General features: G+C 37.3%; 2 protein-coding genes across 3 annotated transcripts; both read right to left on the bottom strand.

The window, feature by feature from the left end:
* Positions 1-6,200: 6,200 nt before the first annotated feature.
* On the bottom strand, positions 6,201-11,966 carry LOC110921019 (protein CURVATURE THYLAKOID 1A, chloroplastic). 2 transcript variants are annotated; one of them, XR_002582099.2, is made up of 6 exons: positions 11,687-11,966; positions 11,134-11,228; positions 10,951-11,058; positions 10,379-10,450; positions 9,399-9,518; positions 6,201-6,277 (listed from the first exon to the last, which is right to left on the bottom strand). XR_002582099.2 is itself a non-coding variant. In XM_022165280.2 (5 exons), exons 1-5 carry the CDS (start codon positions 11,808-11,810, stop codon positions 9,456-9,458), a joined length of 462 nt encoding a protein of 153 aa, XP_022020972.1. In that variant the 5' UTR covers positions 11,811-11,966; the 3' UTR covers positions 9,324-9,455. The 2 variants fall into 2 exon arrangements, 1 of the variants encoding a protein (XP_022020972.1); XM_022165280.2 differs by lacking the exon at positions 6,201-6,277 and having other exon boundaries at positions 9,324-9,518.
* A 6,784-nt stretch (positions 11,967-18,750) lies between these two features.
* On the bottom strand, positions 18,751-19,428 carry LOC110924949. The gene has a single exon (XM_022168922.1). The coding sequence runs from the start codon at positions 19,426-19,428 to the stop codon at positions 18,751-18,753; it is 678 nt and encodes a 225-aa protein (XP_022024614.1).
* Positions 19,429-22,553: the final 3,125 nt, after the last annotated feature.

Raw genomic sequence — 22,553 nt, 5'->3', positions numbered from 1 at the left:
GCCCTTTGTTTGATTTGTAACTTTATTTGTCTATATGCCATTATACCGGTTGAACATATTCTAAGAGACATACAAAATCAAACTGAGGAAATTTCATTAATCATAAACATAAGCTAGTACAATATGCTCAGATAAGGTCTTTACTAAATCCCATATTCCAAACATGTTCTTCGTAAACCTTAGGAGGGAGACCTTTAGTCATCGGATCCGCAAGCATATCTTTAGTACTAATATACTCGATACAAAGATTATTTTCCTCAACTCGTTCACGTACAAATAGATATTTTGTATCGAGATATAAACCAGCTCCAGTCGAACTGTTACTGTTCGAGAAACTAACGGCAGCTGAATTATCACAGTAAAGCTTCAATGGTCTAGAAATGGAATTAACAATTTTGAGTCCAGTGACCAGATTTCTAAGCAACATTCCATGACAGGTTGCGTTATAAACAGCAATGTACTCTGCCATCATTGTGGCAGTTGTGGTCAACTGTTGTTTATGACTCTTCCAAGAGATAGGGCCGCCTGCTAATATAAAGATATAGCCCGAAGTGGATTTCTTGTCATCTTTGCATTTGGCAAAGTCAGAATCAGAATAGCCCACCACTTCTAAATGATCACTTCTTCTATAAGTCAGTTTATAGTCTTTCATCCCTTGCAGATATCGAAGTACCTTCTTAGCTGCTTTCCAGTGATCTAGGCCAGGATTAGTCTGATAACGGCCTAGCATTCCAGCAATATAAGCGATATCTGGGCGAGTACAGACTTGAGCATACATCAAGCTCCCGACTACTGACGTATAAAGTATCTGGCTCATTTGCTCCTTCTCAACCTCTGTTGTCGGACACTGGAATGAACCGAAAACATCTCCTTTAACTACTGGAGCGACGGAGGGTTTGCACTGTTGCATGTTATATCGTGTAAGGACACGATCTATGTAAGCCTTTTGGGACAATCCTAAGATCCCTTTGTTTCTATCTCGGTGGATTTCGATGCCAATGACGTAAGAAGCATCTCCGAGATCCTTCATGTCGAAGTTATGCGAGAGTAAACGCTTCGACTCATGCAACATGTCTAAACTATTACTTGCCAATAGAATATCATCTACGTAAAGGACAAGTATAGTAAAGTTGCTCCCACTCATCTTGAGGTAGGTGCATTGATCCACTTGATTCTTCATAAAACCTTGCCTCTTCATGACTTCATCAAACTTGAGGTACCACTGACGTGACGCTTGTTTTAACCCGTAAATGGATTTCTTCAACTTACAGACTAGATGCTCCTGACCCTCAGGTTTAAAGCCTTCAGGTTGTTTCATGTAAACATCTTCGTCCAAATCTCGGTTAAGGAAAGCGGTCTTAACGTCCATCTGATGCAGCTCTAAATCAAAATGAGCTACTAGGGCCATGACGATCCTTAATGAATCTTTACGAGAGACAGGGGAAAACGTCTCTTGATAATCAATTCCCTCTTTCTGAGTGTAGCCCTTTGAAACCAATCTCGCTTTGTAGCGTTCAACGTTCCCATTCGGATCCAGTTTTGTTTTGAACACCCATTTGCATCCTACGGGTTTGACTCCGTTGGGTAAATCTACCAAATCCTAAACGTCATTTTTCTTCATGGAATCAAGCTCATCAATCATCGCTTTATTCCATTAAGAAGACTGATCACTGCTAATGGCTTCATTGTAAGAGATAGGATCATTGAGCTTTCCGGGATCCATTTCAGTCAAGTAGGTAACATAATCATCCCAATTAGTAGGCCTTCTTTGCCTAGATGACCTCCTGAGTGGATTATCGGGTTCAGCGTTGTCGTGGTTATGAGTGTTTGATGTGCCTTCGTTATGAGGTATAACGGGTTCTGATTGTAGAGGTGAATTTGGAGTTGGTGCAGTAGCTTCAGGTGCAGTAGTTGCATTGGGTACAAGAGGAGTAATCGGAGTAATGGTAAGCGACGAGTCTCTCCCCCCACGTCTTGTACTTCTTGCAATTCTTCGTAAGGGTTGGTACTGCTCCCACTGACCTTGAAATCCTCCAGGAACGCGGCACGCTTGGTTTCAACAATACGGGTGACATGGAAAGGACAATAGAAACGATAACCCTTTGAGTTCTCAGGATACCCGATAAAGAAACAGGTAACTGTTTTAGGGTCAAGTTTCCTTAGAAAAGGATTGTAAAGTTTTGCTTCAGCAATGCAGCCCCATACTTTCATATATTTAAGACTCGGTTTCCTTCCTGTCCAAAGTTCATAAGGAGCTTTAGGGACAGACTTAGAAGGAACTCTATTGAGTATATGAACAGCTGCTTTTAACGCTTCAGTCCAGAGGAATAATGGTAAATTAGTGTTGGCTAACATGCTGCGCACCATGTTCATAAGGGTACGGTTTCTTCTTTCAGCGACACCGCTCTGCTGAGGTGTACCAGGCATGGTGTATTGGTTCACAATCCCCTGGCCCTTACAAAACTCATAAAATGGACCAGGAGCTTGACCCACATCAGTATGTCTTCCATAATACTCACCGCCTCTATCTGATCTCACAACTTTATTCTGACGATCTAATTGCTTTTCAACTTCAGCCTTATAATCTTTAAAAGTTGTAAGAGATTCAGATTTTTCCTTAATAAGATACAAGTACATGTAACGAGAATAATCATCAATAAAAGTGATAAATGAAGTATGTCCTGTTATGCCAGCGATTTGGTAGGGACCACTAATGTCAGTGTGAATGAGTTCTAATAAATTAGAACTCCTAGTGGCACCTTTCTTATTCGCTAATGTCATTTTACCTTTAAGACATTTGACACATGTTCCAAAATCAGAGAAATCGAGAGGAGGTAAGACTTCATCCTTTATGAGACGATTTAATCGTTCTTTTGAAATGTGGCCTAAACGCTGATGCCACAACATGGATGAAGTCTCTAAGTCTCGTTTCTCTTCCATCTTTGTGAGTGATTCATTAATGTTATATGACAAAAAAGATTTGGAAAAGTTATCTTCTAGTTCTAATCTATAGAGACCACCATCCAGAATACCAGTACCATAAAGAACAGAATCATAGAGGATAGAGAGTTTGCGATGACCATGGGAAACAATAAAACCGTCCATGTCTAACTTTGGTCCTGATACAAGGTTCCGAGTTACCTCAGGAACATATAAGGTATCATAAAGTTTAATACATAAACCAGTTTTCATAACTAATTGTAATGTTCCAATGGCCTTTACTTCTAATTCTCGATCATCCCCAACCTTAAGCGTTCTTTGGTTTCTTTCCAGCTTCCGGATTGTAAGGAATCCCTGAGTAGAATTGGTAACATGAACCATAGAACCAGAATCAAACCACCAAGAATTAGCAGGAACACTTAAATTATAGGACTCAAGTATCATAAAATAATCGTTACCTTTCTTAGCCAGCCACTCCTTAAAGTCAGGGCATTCCTTCTGCATGTGTCCTGTCTTTTTACAGAACTTGCAGCGGATACTGCCTAAGGAGTTCTTAGAGCTGGAAGGTGCACTTGTATTAGGATTAGGATTAGGCCTTTGGACTTTTGAAGCATCCTTCCTCTGATAATTGTTCTTCCTTTTCTTAGGATTGGAGGTAGTGAAGTTTGCAACATCAGTATGGCGATCCATCCTCATACGCTCTTCCTCCTGTACGCACATGGCGACCAGCTCACTCATCGTCCATTTTTCCTTCTGAGTGTTGTAGTTGATCTTGAATGCTTCAAAGGACGAAGGAAGCGAAGTAATGATGAAATGAACAAGGAAACCATCACTGATTTCCATTTCCAGCCCCTTCAGCTTATTGGCCATGTCATTCATCATCATGATGTGCTCGCGAATGTCGCTCTTCCCATCATACTTAGTTGTCACCAGCTTGAGAATAAGGGTACTAGCGTGTGCTTTAGACGTCCCCTTGAACTGCGCCTCCACAGAAGCAAGTAGATTTTAGCATCTTCAGAATCAGGAATAGCTCCCCTGATAGCATTGCTTATGGACTGCTTCATAAACATGAGACACATCCGGTTACACCTAGTCCACTTTTCATGAAGTATCTGCTCAGCAGCAGTACTCTGAGTGGTAAGGTCCGCTGGCTTATTCTCCCTTAGAGCATAATCAAAATCCAGCAGCCCAAGCGTAAGCATGAGAGCATCCTTCCATGCAGCAAAGTTATCACTAGTCAAAGATGGAATCCCCTGATTTGGTGCTGATAGTGGAAATAAGATGAGCAAGTTATGATACTAAGGAAGAAGTCCTAATGTGATCTAAGGGCACGTTAAACTAAGGCAGGCATAAATAATGACCATTTTTCATTATGAAGCTGTGATATTGTCTATTACTAACATCAAAATAATAGACTTAGTTAAAAATTCTACTTAAACGAAGACAAAACAGCTTTGGCCAGAAGTGTAATCATTTAAGCATATGTGCAAAGTGGTTGTAACAAATCAGCTTTGGCCAGAAATTGAGACAATCACTTTAGTTATGCACTTGTTAAGTATGCCATCTATGAAAGAATTAAATCAGCTTTGGCCAGAAATTAAGACATTCATGTTTATGAAGCATACTTAACATAGCTTTCGTAATACTTGAACGATAAGTAGATGTATCAAGTCAGCTTTGGGCAGAAATGATATATCAAAACTCATTCAAGTTAAGCTATTTCGGTTTTGTAAAACATTATCTGATTCTGATTATTTAACTAAGTAATTACAAAACCAATTATTTAATAGCAAACTACCCGGGGTTGGGGGCGGAGCCCCGAAAAAAAAATTTTTTAGTTCACATTTAAACAGCCTAAAATAATGAGGTTTCGAGTCAGGTCTCGACTGAGTTATGAGATCTCGAGTCAGTTATGAGGTCTCGAGTCGCAACCTTGTTGTCACGAGTCGGAACCATGGTCTCGACTACTATATCTTATGAGATCTCGAGTCATGATGAGGTCTCGAGTCGCAACCACGGTCTCGAGTCGCAACCTTTATGGTCTCGAGTTATGACGGTATGGTTTCGAGTCGAGATCTTATGTCTCGAGTCGCAACCACGGTCTCGAGTTATGACGTTACGGTCTCGAGTTATGACGTTACGGTCTCGAGTTATGACGTTATGGTCTCGAGTCGAGACCTTATGTCTCGAGTCGTAGAACTTTGAGTCCTTATGATTTCGAGTCGAGACCTTATGGTCTCGAGTCGAGACTAATGGTCTCGAGTCGTAATCTGATGATCTCGAAGCTTCCTGTTAACAGCTGTTTATTGTAATAACATAACTGAAAATTCGAAATCTAAGGGATTATGAGATATTATTTCCTGTTTTAAGATGATCTAATTTTATCAACATATTTCAAAAAATTATAACTGTTATCTAATAACAGTTTTTGAATAAACTTAAAAGATAAAATTGGATCAAACATGGAAAAAAAACACTCATTAATCCTAAAACATTCCAAAACATAACAGAATTTTTCGAATTTTCCCAAGAACATGATGAACCCTAAAAATATAAAACATAAATTCTGGAACCCGAAACCTGAATATTAATAGTTTTTTCTAAACAGATTTCGGCTAAAACATAACCCAGTTGAATTTGAGTGAACATATAATTAACCTTTTTCCCGAAAACAGAGATCTCGAGTTGATCTTCATGACTCGAAACCGGCTGTCACCGTTTTAATGTTACAAAAAAAATTCGTTTTCCAAGTTTCAATCCCAGAATTATGGATACGAAAACAGAACTAACTAATCAACATATGCTCTGATACCACATGTTGGATCAGTTCTGTTTGTACATGAAGGAAAACATGAAAACATACCTGTTACCGCATACAGTGCAGTGGAGAATCCAGTGAGAGAAGACGACGTGGAGTTCGACATCTTTGTCAAGTTGATCTGGTTCCTCCTTAGGGTGCTAAATGATGATGGGGACTTAGAAAACCGAAAAGGGTATCGGTTAGGAGAGGAGGTCAAAATTATGATGTTATGGCTAATGGGTGTGTGTAATTGTGTAACTGAGTAACCCCTTAACCTCCACATAATTCTCTTTTTATAAGCACCCAGGAGGAAACCTAATTAGTTAATAAGGGTAATATGGTCCATCAACAATTACCAACTAATTATTTAATAGGTTGTTATATATTTTGATCTATATAATGTAAATGATTATAATGGCTATAGATTAAATATTAATACATAATATATTTAATCTTACAAAATAAACACAAATTTTGTGTTGGGATACATACACATATTACATACAAGGCTTCTCTATACATGCTTTTTATATCAAACTAGTAAAATTCCCCCGCGCTTTGCGCGGGGATTCTGTTGGTATTGGTCTGTTCTGTAACGGTATTGTCATGGTACCGATACTAGGTATATCAACCAAATGAGAAAATCTAAAAAGAAAAGGTTGTGATAAACCTAAAAGGATGTCTACATATGTTTTACACGTCATGGATCGAAAACGATAAAACGGATATAGGTAACGTTATAGATATATTACAACAAAAATACTATTTGTTATTTTATATCAATCGAAAACTATATAAACAAATATCGTTAACGTTATAATATTTTGTATAAAAAAACAAATTAAAAGGTATTTCAATGTGTTAGTTAAGGACCAAGTTGAAACTTTTCCATACTCTTTCAAGGTATTAGCTTATTAGAAAAAAAAAATTATGTTAGAATCATGAGTTGGTTGCCATTTTTCGTATATGTGGTTTGTACAATTATGCCAATTCAGGCCTAATTTTAAATCTGTATCAATTCAGTCTGTAACATTTTTGAAACATGTCACTTCTATCCAAAAAAATATGAGTTAACTATTATTATCATCTCCGTGTTTTGTCTAATTATTACATTTTCTTTATCTTTTCCTTAATTAAGTAAATTATTCGGTGTCCAATAAATCAAATATTAATGTAATAAGCTTTTATAATAAATGAAATATACCTCTTTACAAATTTAACCATAGAATTTTAGCCACTATAATACAAATTTAACCGTAGAATTCTAGCCCTTATAATAAATGAAATATAACTCTGTAAAGTTAACCCTATAATTTTTATGTAATTATTATGTGAAAAGTAAAATATTTTTAGCTGGCAAGTAAATACAAAAAACATCAATTATCTCTGTCACAAAATTTTCTGATAAAAAATTGCATCCACTTTTTAGTTTTTACTAAAGCCACATCAAATCCCACTGTACCCTCTTTCTCCTCTCTACCCCAACCCTACCAGTACCACCACCACAAAACCTCCACCGTCTCCACAAAACCTCCACCATCTCCAACGACAACGGCAACTGCAACCTCCACCGTCTCCAACGGCAACTGCAACCACCACCGCCTCTAACCGCAACAGCCACAGACCTACCACGTCACCGTCACATACTCGCTCTCTCGTCCGATCGTCCCCCCCCCCTCTCTCTCTCTCTTCCGACCACTCTTTCTCTTTGAAACAACCGTCGACTCCTAATAGCCTCCTTTCGTTTTCGTCGGAACCGCCGCGGTGGCGGAGATTGAAAATCAGTCTGCCAAGTAATCATCAGATCTGGATGCATTCCAGTCACCGGCGATAAGGACGATTCCGGTCACATGCAGTGACAGACATAGGGTTCCGGCATGTAAAAAACGCCAAGCCCCACCTTCGAACCCGAGATCTGAACTTAAAAAAGCATGTCGGCGACCAGCGTCTTTAGAATCTGAGTTTTGGGACACATTGGAAGTGACGTCGCCGTTAATCGGCGGCTGTGATGATAGAGGCTGTGGTTCCCATCGGCGGCAATGAAGATGACTCCATATGGTGAGCAGAGCTGCTTCTTGGTGACAGGCAGATGTAGGTCAGGAAAACTGGAAAACCGGAACTGTAGTTAAGACCTTCATCATTTGTATATATACTAGCTATTAACCCGCGCGTTGCGCGGTCAAAAACTTGGATGGTTTCGATAAATCCGTTATAACAAAGAAAAAATATAATCGTTAGAGCATTCTCATCTGAATCTTTATTCATGCCTTCATGTCCTATATATGTTTTGTTAACCATTTTGTTGGGGTGTAGTTAGATAATAAAAAAACAAAAACTAATTTTGGGAATGATAATTAGTTCTTTTGATATCAGCTTATGTACGTCTGTTACTTATTTTGCAATAGATAATTTTTAGTAGATCGAATAAGTTTCAATTGCATATGCTAAGCCTTTTTTAAAATTTCCAGTTTCAAGAATTTTTTTTAATATCTCTTTTGCGATGTTTTTTTTTTTTTTTTCAAATACATCTATATATGATGAGAGTATATTTCAATTAATATATTAGAAGAATATGAAAAAGTTATATGAATAACAAACAATAAAAGGTCAAGGACTAAAAAGTTGAATGGATGAAGTGGGAGTGTAGCTCGTATCTCAATGTTTTAATTGTTTCAGCTTTTTAGGGCATCGTTTGGGTAAGTTTTTTGAAACAACTTATTGACTTATTGGCTTTTTGAAAAGTCATAAGCTTTAAAATGATGTTTGGCAAAGACGGTGTATGTGAGGAGGAAAAGCCAATAAGTCAATAAGTCACAAAATCCTGACTTTTTCAAGAAGCCAATAAGTCAATAAGTTGTTTCAATAAGCTTACCCAAACATGCCCTTAGTTCTTTTATTCAGCCTTTTTATGCTCAAAGTATTCGTTCTCTTCTCTTCGTTGCTAGGCAAGGGTTTGTCCCCGTCCCAAAATAATTCCAGTCATGCTACTTGAAAAACCCCTTGTTCCAAATTCTTCATAGAAGATGTCAGGCATGTTAAGTTTTAATGAGAGAAACATAGAGAGAGAAAGAGGAAGCCGGAAGAGAGTGGCGTCATTTTCGGCGGTATCCCGCGGCGACGCCGCCGACACACTGCCACATCAAGCTTCTTCCACCTTCTGCCCTTATCTTTGGTGTCTCTTATGGACCGCAATTTCAGTGGTGATTTTCGCCGGCTTTCAAACTGTGGCAAACATTGGGCTGTACAATGATGTAAGTGGTGGTTCTTCAGTGGAGACTTTTTTCTTATTTTAGGGTTAAAATCTAAAGATGTGCGCTCCACTTAAGGGAAAACATTCTATAGTAAGTTCTGTAATTTTATAGCCATGGGCTGCGGTTGGGCTGTCACTAACCTACCTGTGAATCTAGCGTGCACTGTCATATGCTATGCCACAACCGGGATTCCGATGAATGCCAAAGGCACCCTTGGATCGACGAATAGTTCCGGTGATGACGATGGCACCAGCAAATCGCTGGCGACGGCGACTTTCATTTGCTCTCTCTATCTCTCTCTAGCCTCTCACTTGTCTATAAAAGAGAGTGACTGGCAGATGTAGGTTACTTAAACCGGGAAACCGGAACTGTTCTTAAGATCGACGCAAATTCTATATATAGAATAATTACACAACTAAAAAAACCAAAAGAAAAATTCCATTTTGAACAATTTGTCTGTTTGTTTACGCCTCTGTGATCTTCTTCTTGATTGACTCTATGTTTGTGGTCAACTCCTTCCTGCTTGACTGAAATTCCCACAAGTATCAAATTAGTTACTTTAAAGGAAATAATTTGACTCTGAATTTACCAAAATGATAAAAGGATGTGGTTAATTAAAGTATGGAGTTAAATGCCATTTTAATCCCTGTGGTTTGGGCTATTTTGTCAGTTTGATTCAAAGGTTTGAAACATTGCCATTTTAATCCAAATAGTTTCAAACATTGCCATTTTAGTCCACTGGGTTAACTTCATATATTTTTTCTGTTAACTAGAAGGGCAATTCAGTCATTTTTAGCATTTAGCACCACTAATTCTAGCTTTGTGAACTTTATTTTACTAATTTCGTGAAAATAACAAACTCATTTAGCTCCGCTTGCGGTATGCGCATATAATGTATATATGTGTGGGCGCTCAAGGGCAAAAGTGAAAGTGCACTAATTCTAACGTTAGTTTACTAATTTCGTGAAAATAACGTTAAAAGAGGGGGATGGTTAATCATGCATCATGTGGTGGCGTTGACAGCCGAAAGACAAGGGGGTACATGCACTAATCGGCCTTTATCTCAATTGCTGAGTGTTATGTGCCTTATGTCTAGGGTTTGATGCAAAACTACTATCTGAGCCGGGGGTCTCACTGGAAGCAGCCTCTCTATTCCTACGGGGTAGAGGTAAGGTTGTCTACATCTTACTCTCCTCAGACCCTACCTTAGCTTTGCTATTGGTGGGATTTACTGAGTATGATGATGACGATGATGAATTTTAGCATTACGAAGTTTTTGCTTAACATGATACACTAATTTTTTTAAAATTCACTTGACAATACATCCATGAAAAAGCTCCATTTGACAATTAAAAACTAGTTCATCCATTAGTCAGCATAATCTTACCTCAAAGAGAAGATATCTGTAGACAAACCATCCAGAATATCCAACTCCTACCAACTCCATTAAATTGGGAAGCTAATGTATCATCAAGAAAATATCAAGTTAAACAAAGTCACAAAAATTTATAAATCATTAAATCTCACGTAATAAATAAATAATTATATGACACTTTAAACGCAACAATTGTGTTCCAACATGCTTTCAAGCTAAAGGGCATGCCTATTGCTTTAAGGGCTGCTTCGGGTAAAGTGACCAAACACGAGAAAGCGTGCCTTGACAACCAGCACGTGTTTATCCCATTTGCTTTTGATACTTTTGGTTTTCTAGCGCCAGAGGCTGTGGACCTACTTAGTCGAGTTCAAAGGGTCATGCATAGTAATGTTATGACCCCGAGATCTATGGACGTAGTTTTTAAAAGACTTAGTTTTGATATTCAAAAAGGGGTAGCGGCGCAGCTTGTTGCCCGTTTACCAACTATCTCGATGTAAACTCGTCTATAATATAAACTGAGAAAATTTGAAGCATCGCCAATTTTAAAATGGTCATCAAATGGTACAAGAAAGTAGAAAAGTTACCAATGGAACTTTGTTAATGGCACCAATAACAACCGAAGATAGCCAGATTGCAACAGCTGCTCCTGCTCCATAGATTATAACCGTTGGCTTGTTTTCAACTGCATCCCACTACATACAACAAGATTTTAAAGGAAAACTAGATTCTGCAACACGTAGATTGTGACTGTTGTTGTGTCAATTTACCTTTTCTTTTAGATCGTTGAACAACTCATCTGTATCGATGGAGGATGATGCATCTTCTGATGCTTTGACACGGAACAGAGCTGACCTCCTTGACCCTGCCACATCATCATGAAATCAAACCACAATAAGATAGTTGTGCAATATTTTTACATGAACCCAAAGCACAGAAATCTCATGATCCTTAAGACAATGCAATGAAATCTAAAGAAACATAGAACTTGATTGGAGTCTGTTTGATAATTCAAGAGTTGAAGATCCCTGCAGGATTAAGGTTTCCTCGCTTTCTAATTGCCTAAAAGATATTTTCTTGTCTGAAATTTGTTCTTTAGAAAGACCAAACTTCCACTCAATAGATTATGCTTTCTAACAAAATCTAATACTTTAATCACACTTAACAATAAATGTCTAGCACACAACATGAACCCATACTTAAATCTATAATACCCAAAATTCCAAAATCTTTCTAAACACTTATAAACATCATCAAACTATACATTATCCAGCAAGTGTTCGACGAAATGCCTGAGAGAAAAACAAAAACAAAAAGGAATACCTGAAACCCGGTTGAAGGAGGTTCGAAACGGCCGAATTGGAAGGTTAGGTAAGGCGGTAGAACGGACGGTGACACTAGTGGTGGGAAATTGAGGTAACATGATTGAGGTAGCCGCCGCTGCCATTGTAATCACTTGTTGTGTTGGTGGCTGCACCGGTGAAAAGCTTTCCGATGATGGTGTGTGCTCCGATGATGGAAAATATGAATATTCACATCCACACTTGCCTATGTTTATTCTACTCAACAAATAATGCAAGTGTTTTTCAGGGTGACACGTACGTCAATACATTGAAACCTATTGATCACAAAATATAATAAGAAAAAGAGTTAAATGCCATTTTCAATACAACCTCTTGATCACAAAATATAATAAGAAAAAGAGTTAAATTTCATCTTAATTCTTGTGATTTAGTTCATTTTGTCAATGTAACACTCTGAAAACGGGTTTAGTAATCAAACCTCGTTAATAGTGATGAACGAGTAAAATACTGTTAATGGTAAAATTTAACTCGGTAAATATTAGGACTTAAATAAATAAACCTAACATTAATTAAAAAGGAAAATAAATACTTTGAGAAAACAAAGTATATAAAAAGCCTAGATTAACGGGACATAAAACATAACGGGTTATAACTTCCCGAACCCATTAAAGTAACTAGGAATAATTAACCTAGTTAGTAGCATGTGATTAAGTGACTAATGGTGAGTTATAGCTTCATTTGATCAAAATAGAACATGAGGGACTAATATTGCCAAGTGAGAAACTTGTTTTATTAAAACAAAAGTTAAACACCAAAACACACACTTTAAGTGTGTGTTCTGGTCGAGATATCCACAGGAGCCAAGAACTCTTGAGCTCAAAAACCCTAACAAGCACAAAATCAAGAAATTGGAAGGGCAAATCAAACCCAAATCGAAGTTCAAGCACAAATTAGTGATCACCTAAGTGAAGGGATCACAAGGTATGTCAAAATTCACAATTTGGTTTCATCTCAAATTCTTGATAAACTTGTGAAATCGAAATCTGAACTTGATTGATTGATGTTTGAATGAAATTATGATAAATTCAGGGTTAGGAATGAACCCTAATCAATAATTTGATGTATTGATGTTCATGCATGTGAAATTGAGAATCCCCCATTTAGGTGTTAAGTGGGTTTTGTAGGAAGATGATGAACACTAGATTTATGATCATCAATTTGGTGTTATTCGATTTCCATGAAGTAAGTCTAGGTGTTGTTATGCATGCTAGACATAAGAACTTGTGAATGATGCTAAAACTTGGGTAAATAACTAGTTATGAAAATAGATTGTTGATTTTATAGAATATGCCCACAAGGTGTTTGTTAAAATGCCTAAGTGAATGTTTATATGTTGAAATTACGAATGAAACGCGTAATTGCCTTATTTGACTAATTACGTGAAGTATGGGTTAAAACGGGTCCTAATCATAATGTTGATTTAACTTAATTGTGCCTACTGTATGATTAAAGGTAGCTGACTTTTAAAGGTCAAACTAACCAATGATAAAGTCGAATAGTAGTTTCAACATAGAAAATATGTAAGGTGGAATAGTCGTGAATTGAAATGACTAACCTAACCACCTTGTGAATGATGATAGTTTGTCGCCTAACGAGCTAGGTGGAGGCTTGGGAAAGAAGCGGTCAAACGAATCAAGCACGAGAAGAAAAGTGTATTCGGATGCAAGGTAAGTATAGCTTACACTAGTCTTAAATTGGGGAATATTCTCTTATCATATAAATTGCGAATGAGATAACTAAAAAATTGAAATATGATGTTCCGTCGTGTAGTCGTACGGAACAAGATAATCAAAGATGAAAGAAACCATAATAATGCTTAAAAAGAAGTAAATCGATAATTCGGTCATATTATGACGAAAGGAAAAATGAACCCTTAATGGTTACCTTTTATGGTAAGCCAAAACAAATAATAAGGGCAAAACAGTAATTTAGTCACGCATTGACAATAACCGTTAGTTTCAAAAAGACGCTTCTCCGCGTAAGACATAAAGAGTCAAAAGTGGTAATAAACGGTTTATAAGTAAAATGACCGTACGGTGTTAAACGGAACGAGTCATGTAGATGAGATGATAATGAATATCATCTCGCATAGATAAATGGTCAATTCGACCAAACGGGTCAAAAGGTGTAGACATCACCTTTTGACAATATCTACTAATGATTCTTTTGTCGAGTTATATGCTTACAGGAATAGATATCCAATGGATACTCGCATCGTTCTTAATTAGCAATTATAAAGCAAGGTATTAAAACCGGGTAATAAGTTGATCCGAGCCAGGTATGTATTATAGACCAACTCATCATTTAGAACTAGAAGTTCTATGAGAGTTAGGCAAAGTAAAAAGGACATTCGATTACCTTAAAAGGTAAACCGAAGGATTTAAATTATAGACATAGTGTTTTGAAAACAAGATTTGGTTAAAAATGAGATTTTGGGCGTGTATGGCTTAAGCAAGCCCTTCGTCGCAAAAGAAGGGTTAAAATATGACCAAAATGCCCTTGCAAGCGAAATTAAGCAAACTACCCTTAGAAGTCACTTGAAAACGAGTTTTTATAATCAAGTCAATACTTAGAATAAGTATAAAAGCGAAAAATGTAAGTCCTTGGTCAAAAGACTTTATATGAGTCTTTGCCGTAAAATGATAATCCGATGGGGGGTAAAACTCGGATTATATAGATCGCCACATTAAACCCATCACAAATATAGTTGTGGTGGGAGATCACTTGATAAGAAATGTGGACATATGTATTTAGAAACTAATGAAAGGGACTTGTGCTTGAAATATGCTTAAATACCCTTAACGGGTCAAAATAAGCATATGAGTGAAAATGGGTTTAAGAATGTATATGAACCTGTAAATGGAACCTAATATGTTAACCATCATTGAATTTAATAGGTTTATGAGAATTAAGGGTCAAACAAACTTGCTTGTTTGATAAAAATCGAACGGGTCAAAATTTGGTAAAAAGGATAATAAGCCGAAGACTTGAAAGTCTGAAATTTTGTTAAACCGAATGTTGGATTTTAACTCCATGTGGTGGAGAATCAAATTACAATCACGTAGGAAGAAACAGTAGGCCAAACGGACAAGCAGATCGAAAGATACGAAAGTTTTCATGTCAAAAATGGCAAAAATGGAAAAGGCTGATACAGGGACCACCGTAACTTACGGTGCCCACCGTAAGTTACGGTGGGGCTGAAATAGTTACGGTGGTTGCCTACTGAGTTACGGTGGAAGATTTAACTTTCAGGGGCTACCGTAAGTTACGGTACCCACCGTAATTTACGGTGGACCCTGTAATAAAATATATTTTAATTAGTTTAGCTTCCCGGATTCGTTTCGACACGTTTTAAACCTCGTATGACTAAAGCATTTCATGTTTATGAAATGTAGGTACTTTTGGATGCCGGAAGACGATCAAGCTCAACGAAGAACCGAACACAATAAAGATACATGCTTCCGCACATTGCCTCGTCATAAATTTTAAACGACGAATCTGATTAAGTTATGTCGAATAACTTATGATTATTAAAAGTTTTAATAAATCCATATTTTTATACTATGTGTAGTCTTAACTACACATCTAATTGTTGGTATTTACATGTAAAACCGTTAAATAGCAACTAGGGTGTTACAGTCAATTTATTCTAATGTTTTATTTTTTTATCTGTGGGTTCAAAAAAGTTTCACCGTTGTCATTTTAGTTCACTGGGTTAACTTCATCCATTTTTTCTGTTAACGAGAAGGGCAATTTGGTCATTTTATATAAAATGACCGACCGAATTGCCCTTCTCGTTAACAGAAAAAATGGATGAATAAAATGACCGAATTGCCCTTCTCATTAATAGAAAAAATGGACGAAGTAGACCCAGTGGACTAAAATGGCAACGGTGAAACCTTTTTGAACCCACAAATAAAAAATGAAACATTTAGACTAAACTAACAAAATTGCTTGTTACAAAATGGCATTTAACTAAGAAAAAGAGATAAATTTTAAATAATATTTCTATTACTAGCGTCCTTTTCTGCACCAATATTATTTATTATGTTGTTTAATGAGATGGTGAGATAGCATTACCGTTAAAACAAAACATACAACTTTTAATACAATTTTAACCCTTTTTTTAAATAAACCTTCATTAAACCGCCTCCGACCCAAATGGCCAAAAGGCCAAACAAACAACGACAACCCCGACCCAAACGGGCAAAGGGCAAAATAAAATTACAACATATACAATAGCTATTTACATCACTCCGTCCAAATGATATAATTACACGAAAATCTACTTTTAAACCAAGCATAACCTCTCAATTTTATCCCCCCCCCCCCCGATGATATCAAGCGCACTACCAACTTTCTTATTAAAAACCACCTTGTTCCGTTCTTTTCATATGCACCAGCAATCGATAATAAACAAACCATAAGTCACCATATCTGCCTTCTTACCGATCTTGATATACTTGTTGATGTCAAGAATGTCTTTGAACTCAAAAAAGAATAGAGGCGGGACGTTGCACCATACGCTGAACACCGACCACACTCGGAAAGCCACCAGGCAAGCAGTGAACAAATGCTCCACCGTTTCCTCGGAATCGTCGCATAACGGACACATGACTGAGGTAATTTCCACATTCCTTCTTCTTAAATTGATTCTCATAGGGAGCCTATCGATATTGCCTTTCCAAGCCATGATATTGCACTTGATGGGCACCCATTTACACCACGCAAAATTTGGGAGGTGACTCGCACCTCTATCTATAATCAAAGCTTTTTTGACCGACTTCACTGAAAAACCTTTCTGACTATCAATTATCCAAATCCAAGTATCCTTATCGTTGGAGAGTTTCACAGAGCTGAGAGTCTCGTTAGATTCCTTCTATTCCTTAATCTCCTCCTTTGACACCGGCTTTCTAGACCGCTGCCAAGTTAATGTACTATTCTTTGACCTGTAACTATTCTCTCTGCGACCTTGCACATTTTAAACAACTCCAAGCCAAATAAACGAGGCCATCTTTCCGAGAAGTGAAGATCGCCCACCCAATTGTCAATCAAAAAACGAATATCATTCCCATTCCCAACCTTACCCATGATAAGCCGATTCATCACTCTCCTGTTTAGTTTAATTTTGGAAATTAATTTGACCATATTTTTCCAACATCCCGTTATGTTACCGTTAAGCGGAAGGAAGCTCCTTTAATTGTTTTTACCGTAACACGCATCCACCACTTTACACCAAAGATTATGTTTTTCGACCTTATATCTCCAACCCCATTTTACAAGAAGCGCCTTGTTAACCTCTTTAAACCTGTTAGTACCCAACCCACCTTTTGTCTTAGGCCAAGTGACCCCCTCCCAAGCCACCCAGTTCATTTTAGAATTGCTACTAGAACCCGCCCATAGGAACTTTCTCATTTTGGCTTTGAGATTCTTGATAACCCTAGCCGGGGCCTTATATAAAGAGAGATAATAAATAGGCAAACTTTCCAAAACCGAATTGATCAAAGTTAGCCTCCCCCTATCGACAGGGTTTTAGCTTTCCAAGCCGACAACCTTTTATCAAAAACCTCAATAATAGGAGACCAGCTGTTAATTATGTTCATATTATTCCCAACCGAAATCCCCAAGTAAGTAAGCGGGATAGAATCCGAATTACACCCAACCACTTTAGCATATCGGCCACTTCCCCACTATCGACCCCTAACCCGTATATATTAGATTTTTTCATATTTATTTTTAAGCCCGAACAAAGGTAAAATAATCTCACGCATCTCGCCACGTTTTTCAAATTATCCATGTCCCATTCCCCCAACAAGAGAGCATCATCTGCATAAAAAAGATGGGATATAAGAGGACCGTTATTTGGAGTTTGGATACCTTTGAAAAGCTCTTCATTCCTAGCTTTGCCTAGGAGGATAGACAGAGCTTCCATGACTAGAAGAAACAAAACCAGAGATAAAGGATCTCCCTGTCTGACCCCTTTGGTACATTTAAATTCAAAGGTAGGTGACCCGTTTACAAGAATCGAGGACCTAGCCAAAACAAGGATCCCTTCAATCCATTTGCACCATAAATTGGGAAAACCCATTTGCCCCATGATATCCAAATGAAAACTCCAGCAAACTTTATCGTAAGCCTTTTCAAAATCGATTTTTAAAATAAAAGCCTTTTTATTATATTTTTTAATCCAAGCCAATAACTCATTTAGCATTAAGGGACTATCTAAAATGTACCTCCCTTTAATAAACGTTGTTTGATTCTCCGAAATGATGGACCTTATAACCTTTTTTAGACGATGAGCAAGAATCTTTGAAATGGTTTTGCTAATTATCCCAATTAGATTAATTGGTTTGTACTCTCTCAGCCCCACCGGATCTTTGTTCTTCGGAATAAGAGTAATGTATGATGAACTACACCCCACCGCGATAGAACCTTTGCTGTAAAAAGAGACCAACAAGTTATAGAAATCACTTTCGAATATATTCAAATACCTTTTGATGAATTTGAAGTTAAAGCCATCCGGCCCAGGGGCTTTGTCCGAACCGCACTCGAATACCACACTTTTGATTTCTTCTTTGCTAAAAGGGACCGTCACCGACGCCGCATCGACCTCCGACAGACGCTTCACGTTATGGCATTTAATTTTAGGTCTATCTTTAATTTTTTCCTCAAAATCCCTTTTGAAAAAACCCATAATCTCTTTTTTAACCAAAGAAGGTTTTGTGGTCCAAAGATCGTCAATCATAAGCCCCAGAATATTGTTGAAGGCCCGCCTGCTCTTGATGTACCCATGAAAGAAAGCTGAGTTTTCATCACCTTCTTCCAAATCCCATATAGCTCTAGCTCTTTGTTTAAGATCTTTAATTTTGTAACCTTCGAGCTCATTTAGGTCTTTCAAGCATTCCATTTTGGCCCACTCTTCCTCTTCTGAAAGCTTTCTACCTTCCGATATCCCTTCAAGGGTTTCTAAATCTTCCTTAAGAGACATCTCCATTACCCCTTCCTTTGTAAGAACCTATTTTTCTATGTTTTTATAGCCTCCCTGGTCCCCTTTAATTTATGCATTAACACCACATCGGGCTCCCCACCCCCATAAAACCTCACGGCAGCCTTGTTGACCATCTCATCAAAGTCCTTTCTCTCCAACCAAGAGTTGAAAAATCTAAACGGCTTTGGACCAAAGTTTTTATCCGCACAAGTCAAAACAAGAGGGCAATGGTCCGAAAGCAATTTTGGAATCGCCCTGAGACAAGCCACCAGCCACTCTGAAAAGAAATCATTACAGACTAGGACTCTATCAATCTTGCTATGTTTGTTATCATTATCCTTGTGATAGGTGAATTTTTTACCTTTCATCTCATATTCTCTTAACCGATTGTCAAAAATAAAATTATTAAACAGCGAAGCACATTTTTTATTGAAATTAGAAATTTTCCTTTCTTCCCTACTACGCACCGCATTGAAATCCCCCAAAATCACCCACCACCCCGGAAAACTTCCCATCAACCCCCCCCCAATGTCCTCCCAAAGAGCCCTTTTCGGGACTTTTTGAGGAGCGTAGACGTTAATGATATTAATCGCTTTATTGCTCCCCTTTAGAGTCCCCAAAGTAAGTAAGAAATTAGGATGCTTGATAGAATCGTGTACCTTGAAAATGCTAGGGTCCCACATGCTAACAACACCTCCAGATCTGCCAGCCATTGGCACGTGATCCATCTCGAAATTGCCTGCTCCTAAAAATTTCTCGAATTCGATCCCTAAAACGTCACAAAACTGAATTTCCTGTAAGGTAAGTAAATCAATAACATTCTCACGTTTCAAATTTCTTATCCACCTCGCTTTGTTTTTTCCGCCCTCTCCTAATCGTCTAATATTTAAAGATAGAAAATTGATATGTCTCCTTTTTTGAATTCATTCTTCCCTAATTGCTTCTTTAATCAGATTCTCCTGGTTCTAAAGCTCGACTCCCACTAGATTCCCCATGACAGCTGTAACGTGAATCTCCCTATTAATTATCTCCTCCCCTTCCTCATTGGGCTTCATATTTAGATCATCTACCACCTTCTCTGTTGCTTCCTTCCCAATGCCACTTGACATTTCTTGATGATTCTCACGACCTCCTACGTTCCCCACATTAAGATCGTCACCATCTGCCTTTTCTACAGTGTTGTCGCTATCCTCCTGAATTCTGATAATTTCATTCAAATCAAAAGGGTCTTTATTTCTTGTCCTCTTTCTTGGTCTTATAAGCCCACTAACCTCCTCCACCATGGATTTATTGTTGTTGGGCTTCCTCGGCTTCTTACCACCTTTACCCAACCCAAATGATTCTAGGTTAACTTTGAAAGAAGATTGATTTAACCCTTTGCTCCACTCGCCGCCTACTTCCTCATTTGCTTTTTCTAACACCCCGAAAATGGGTTTGGTAATCAAACCACATTAATACTAAATAGATGGGTAAAATACCCTTAGTGGTAAAATTAACCCGGTGAATATTAGGATTTAAACAAATAATCCTAATATTAATTAAAAAGAAGAATAAACGCTTTGAGGAGACAAAGTTTATAAGAGGCCCGAGTTAACGGGACTTAAAATAAAATAAGTTATAACTCCCTGAACCCACAAGTTTACTAGGAATAATTAACCTAGTTAGTAATTTGTAATTAAGTGATAAACTATGAGTTATAGCTTCATTTGATCAAAATGAAACTTGAGGGACTAATATGGCCAAGTGGGTAAATTGGTTTTATTAAAAACTAATGATAAAAAACACAACACACACTAAGTGTGTGTGTGTGTGTGTGCGTGATCGACCAGGAGCAAGAACAAGGGGTGCAAACCCTAGTTCAACAAAATATTCAAATTGAAGGCCAATCGAAGACCAAATTCGGGTTTGAATGTATATTAACGATCACCTAGTCATGGGGATCATAAGGTATGTCACAAAACCTAGATTGGTTAAAGTTGAAATTTGAGACAAGTAGGTTACTTGCAAATAGATTATTGGAATATAACCCAAAGATGAGATTGAATGCTTATGTATGCTTAATTTCATTAGTTACGATGAAATTATGAAGAACTTGATGTAAGCTTACTTCTAAGTGATGAACAAGTAGATTATCAAGTGGGTTTTGGTAATATGATAAAGTTTATGGTATAATCATGTTTAAAACCATCATAGATGGTAGTATTAGGAAAGATACTTGAACAAATTATGAGTTTAAGTATATGCTCATAGTTGCCATGAAATGGGTTAAGTAAGTTATGATGAAATTGGTGATTTTATTCATGTATATGGATGTTTGAAATCATGATATCTACTAGTTGATATGTAGAACTTGATTATATTAGGTGTTCGGATGAATGTTAGTGATATGATAAAACGGGTTTCACTTATAGATGAGAACCCTTAGTTCTTGCAAAATGAATGAATAAATTAACTTTGATAATCGCTTGAACTAGTTGAAATGTTGGAAATGTAATGAACTTGGTTAGAATTTTAGTTAAAACAGTGGCCTAAAAATAACGCCTACCGGGTAATTAATGGAATGCTAAAACTAGTGGTTGGACTTTATTGTGCATTTCATAAGCTAATGGGCAGTTGACTTTTAAAAAGTCAAACTGACCTATAATACGATGAATGATAATTTTGATATAAAATGCGTAAGGTGGAATAATTTTATTAAACTATGATTAATCTAACAACCTTGTGAATGATGAATGAGAGTTTGACGCTTAACAAGCTAGGTGGAAGCTTGGGAAGGAAGCGGGTCAAACGAATCAAGTATGGAAGAAAAGCGTAGTTTGGATGCAAGGTAAGTAAAGCTTACACGTTTTTGTAGGATACGTATTTATTTTTATAAGCTATAAATACGATAGAGGTAATATCCAAAATATGGGTTCCGACGTAAAATGATACGGGTCAGAACAAATATAAATGATAAAAACCATGGTTAATGGTAAAAGGGGCGAAACGGAAATTTAGTCATGAAATGACTAAGATCTAATGAGTTTTCCTTAAGGTTACCTTATGGTGTAACTAGTAATGAGAAAAAGGGGTAAAATGGTAATTTAGTCACGTGTTGACTAATGTAAGTTGAGGTTAAAAGGATACCCATGGCGTAAGCCAAAACCGGTTAAATATGTAAGAAAAAGAATTTATGAAAAAAGATCTTGTGGTAAAATCCGTAATGATCATTAGTTAACTTAATACTTACCATTTCGTCAATTTTAGTGTTAGTGTTTAACTCTTTTAAAAACTTAGCATGAGTGGGTACTAAACAATGGTTTTCGAAGGAAGGTGACAAGAGATTAATTTCTTCAAAATTAGACTCTTCTTGAATTTTAACGTTGTCGGACTCACCTTTTTCGTTGTTTAACTCATGTGTCGGTTTTTCACTTATTTGTTCTTCCATTTTTACATTTTCAACTATCTCTTTTTTATTTAATTCTTCTCTTGCGCGGGACTCCTCTTCCCTTGCACGAGATTCTTTTATGCAACGTTCGATAGTTTTAAGGTGTTCCATTATCTTATCGGTTATGTCGGCGATAGAGTAAGGATCGGGATTTTCAAAGCTTGAAACCGGATGTTCGATCCTTTGTTCCTCATAATACTCATATGAAGTAGATGGTTCACACAATTGCTCTTCATTGTAAGTATATGATGGATAAGGGTCGTAATTTTGTTCTTCATAATACTCATATGAGGTGGGTTGTTCACACCATGGTTCCTCATAATAAGTATATGAAGGTGGTGGCTCATATCTTGGTTCCTCAAAGTATGAGTATGAAGGCTCATACCTTGGTTCATCAAAATATGAGTGTGA

Source organism: Helianthus annuus, chromosome 17 (genome assembly GCF_002127325.2).
Source record: "Helianthus annuus cultivar XRQ/B chromosome 17, HanXRQr2.0-SUNRISE, whole genome shotgun sequence".
NCBI lineage: Eukaryota > Viridiplantae > Streptophyta > Magnoliopsida > Asterales > Asteraceae > Helianthus > Helianthus annuus.
This window is presented reverse-complemented; position numbering and strand designations above follow the sequence as displayed.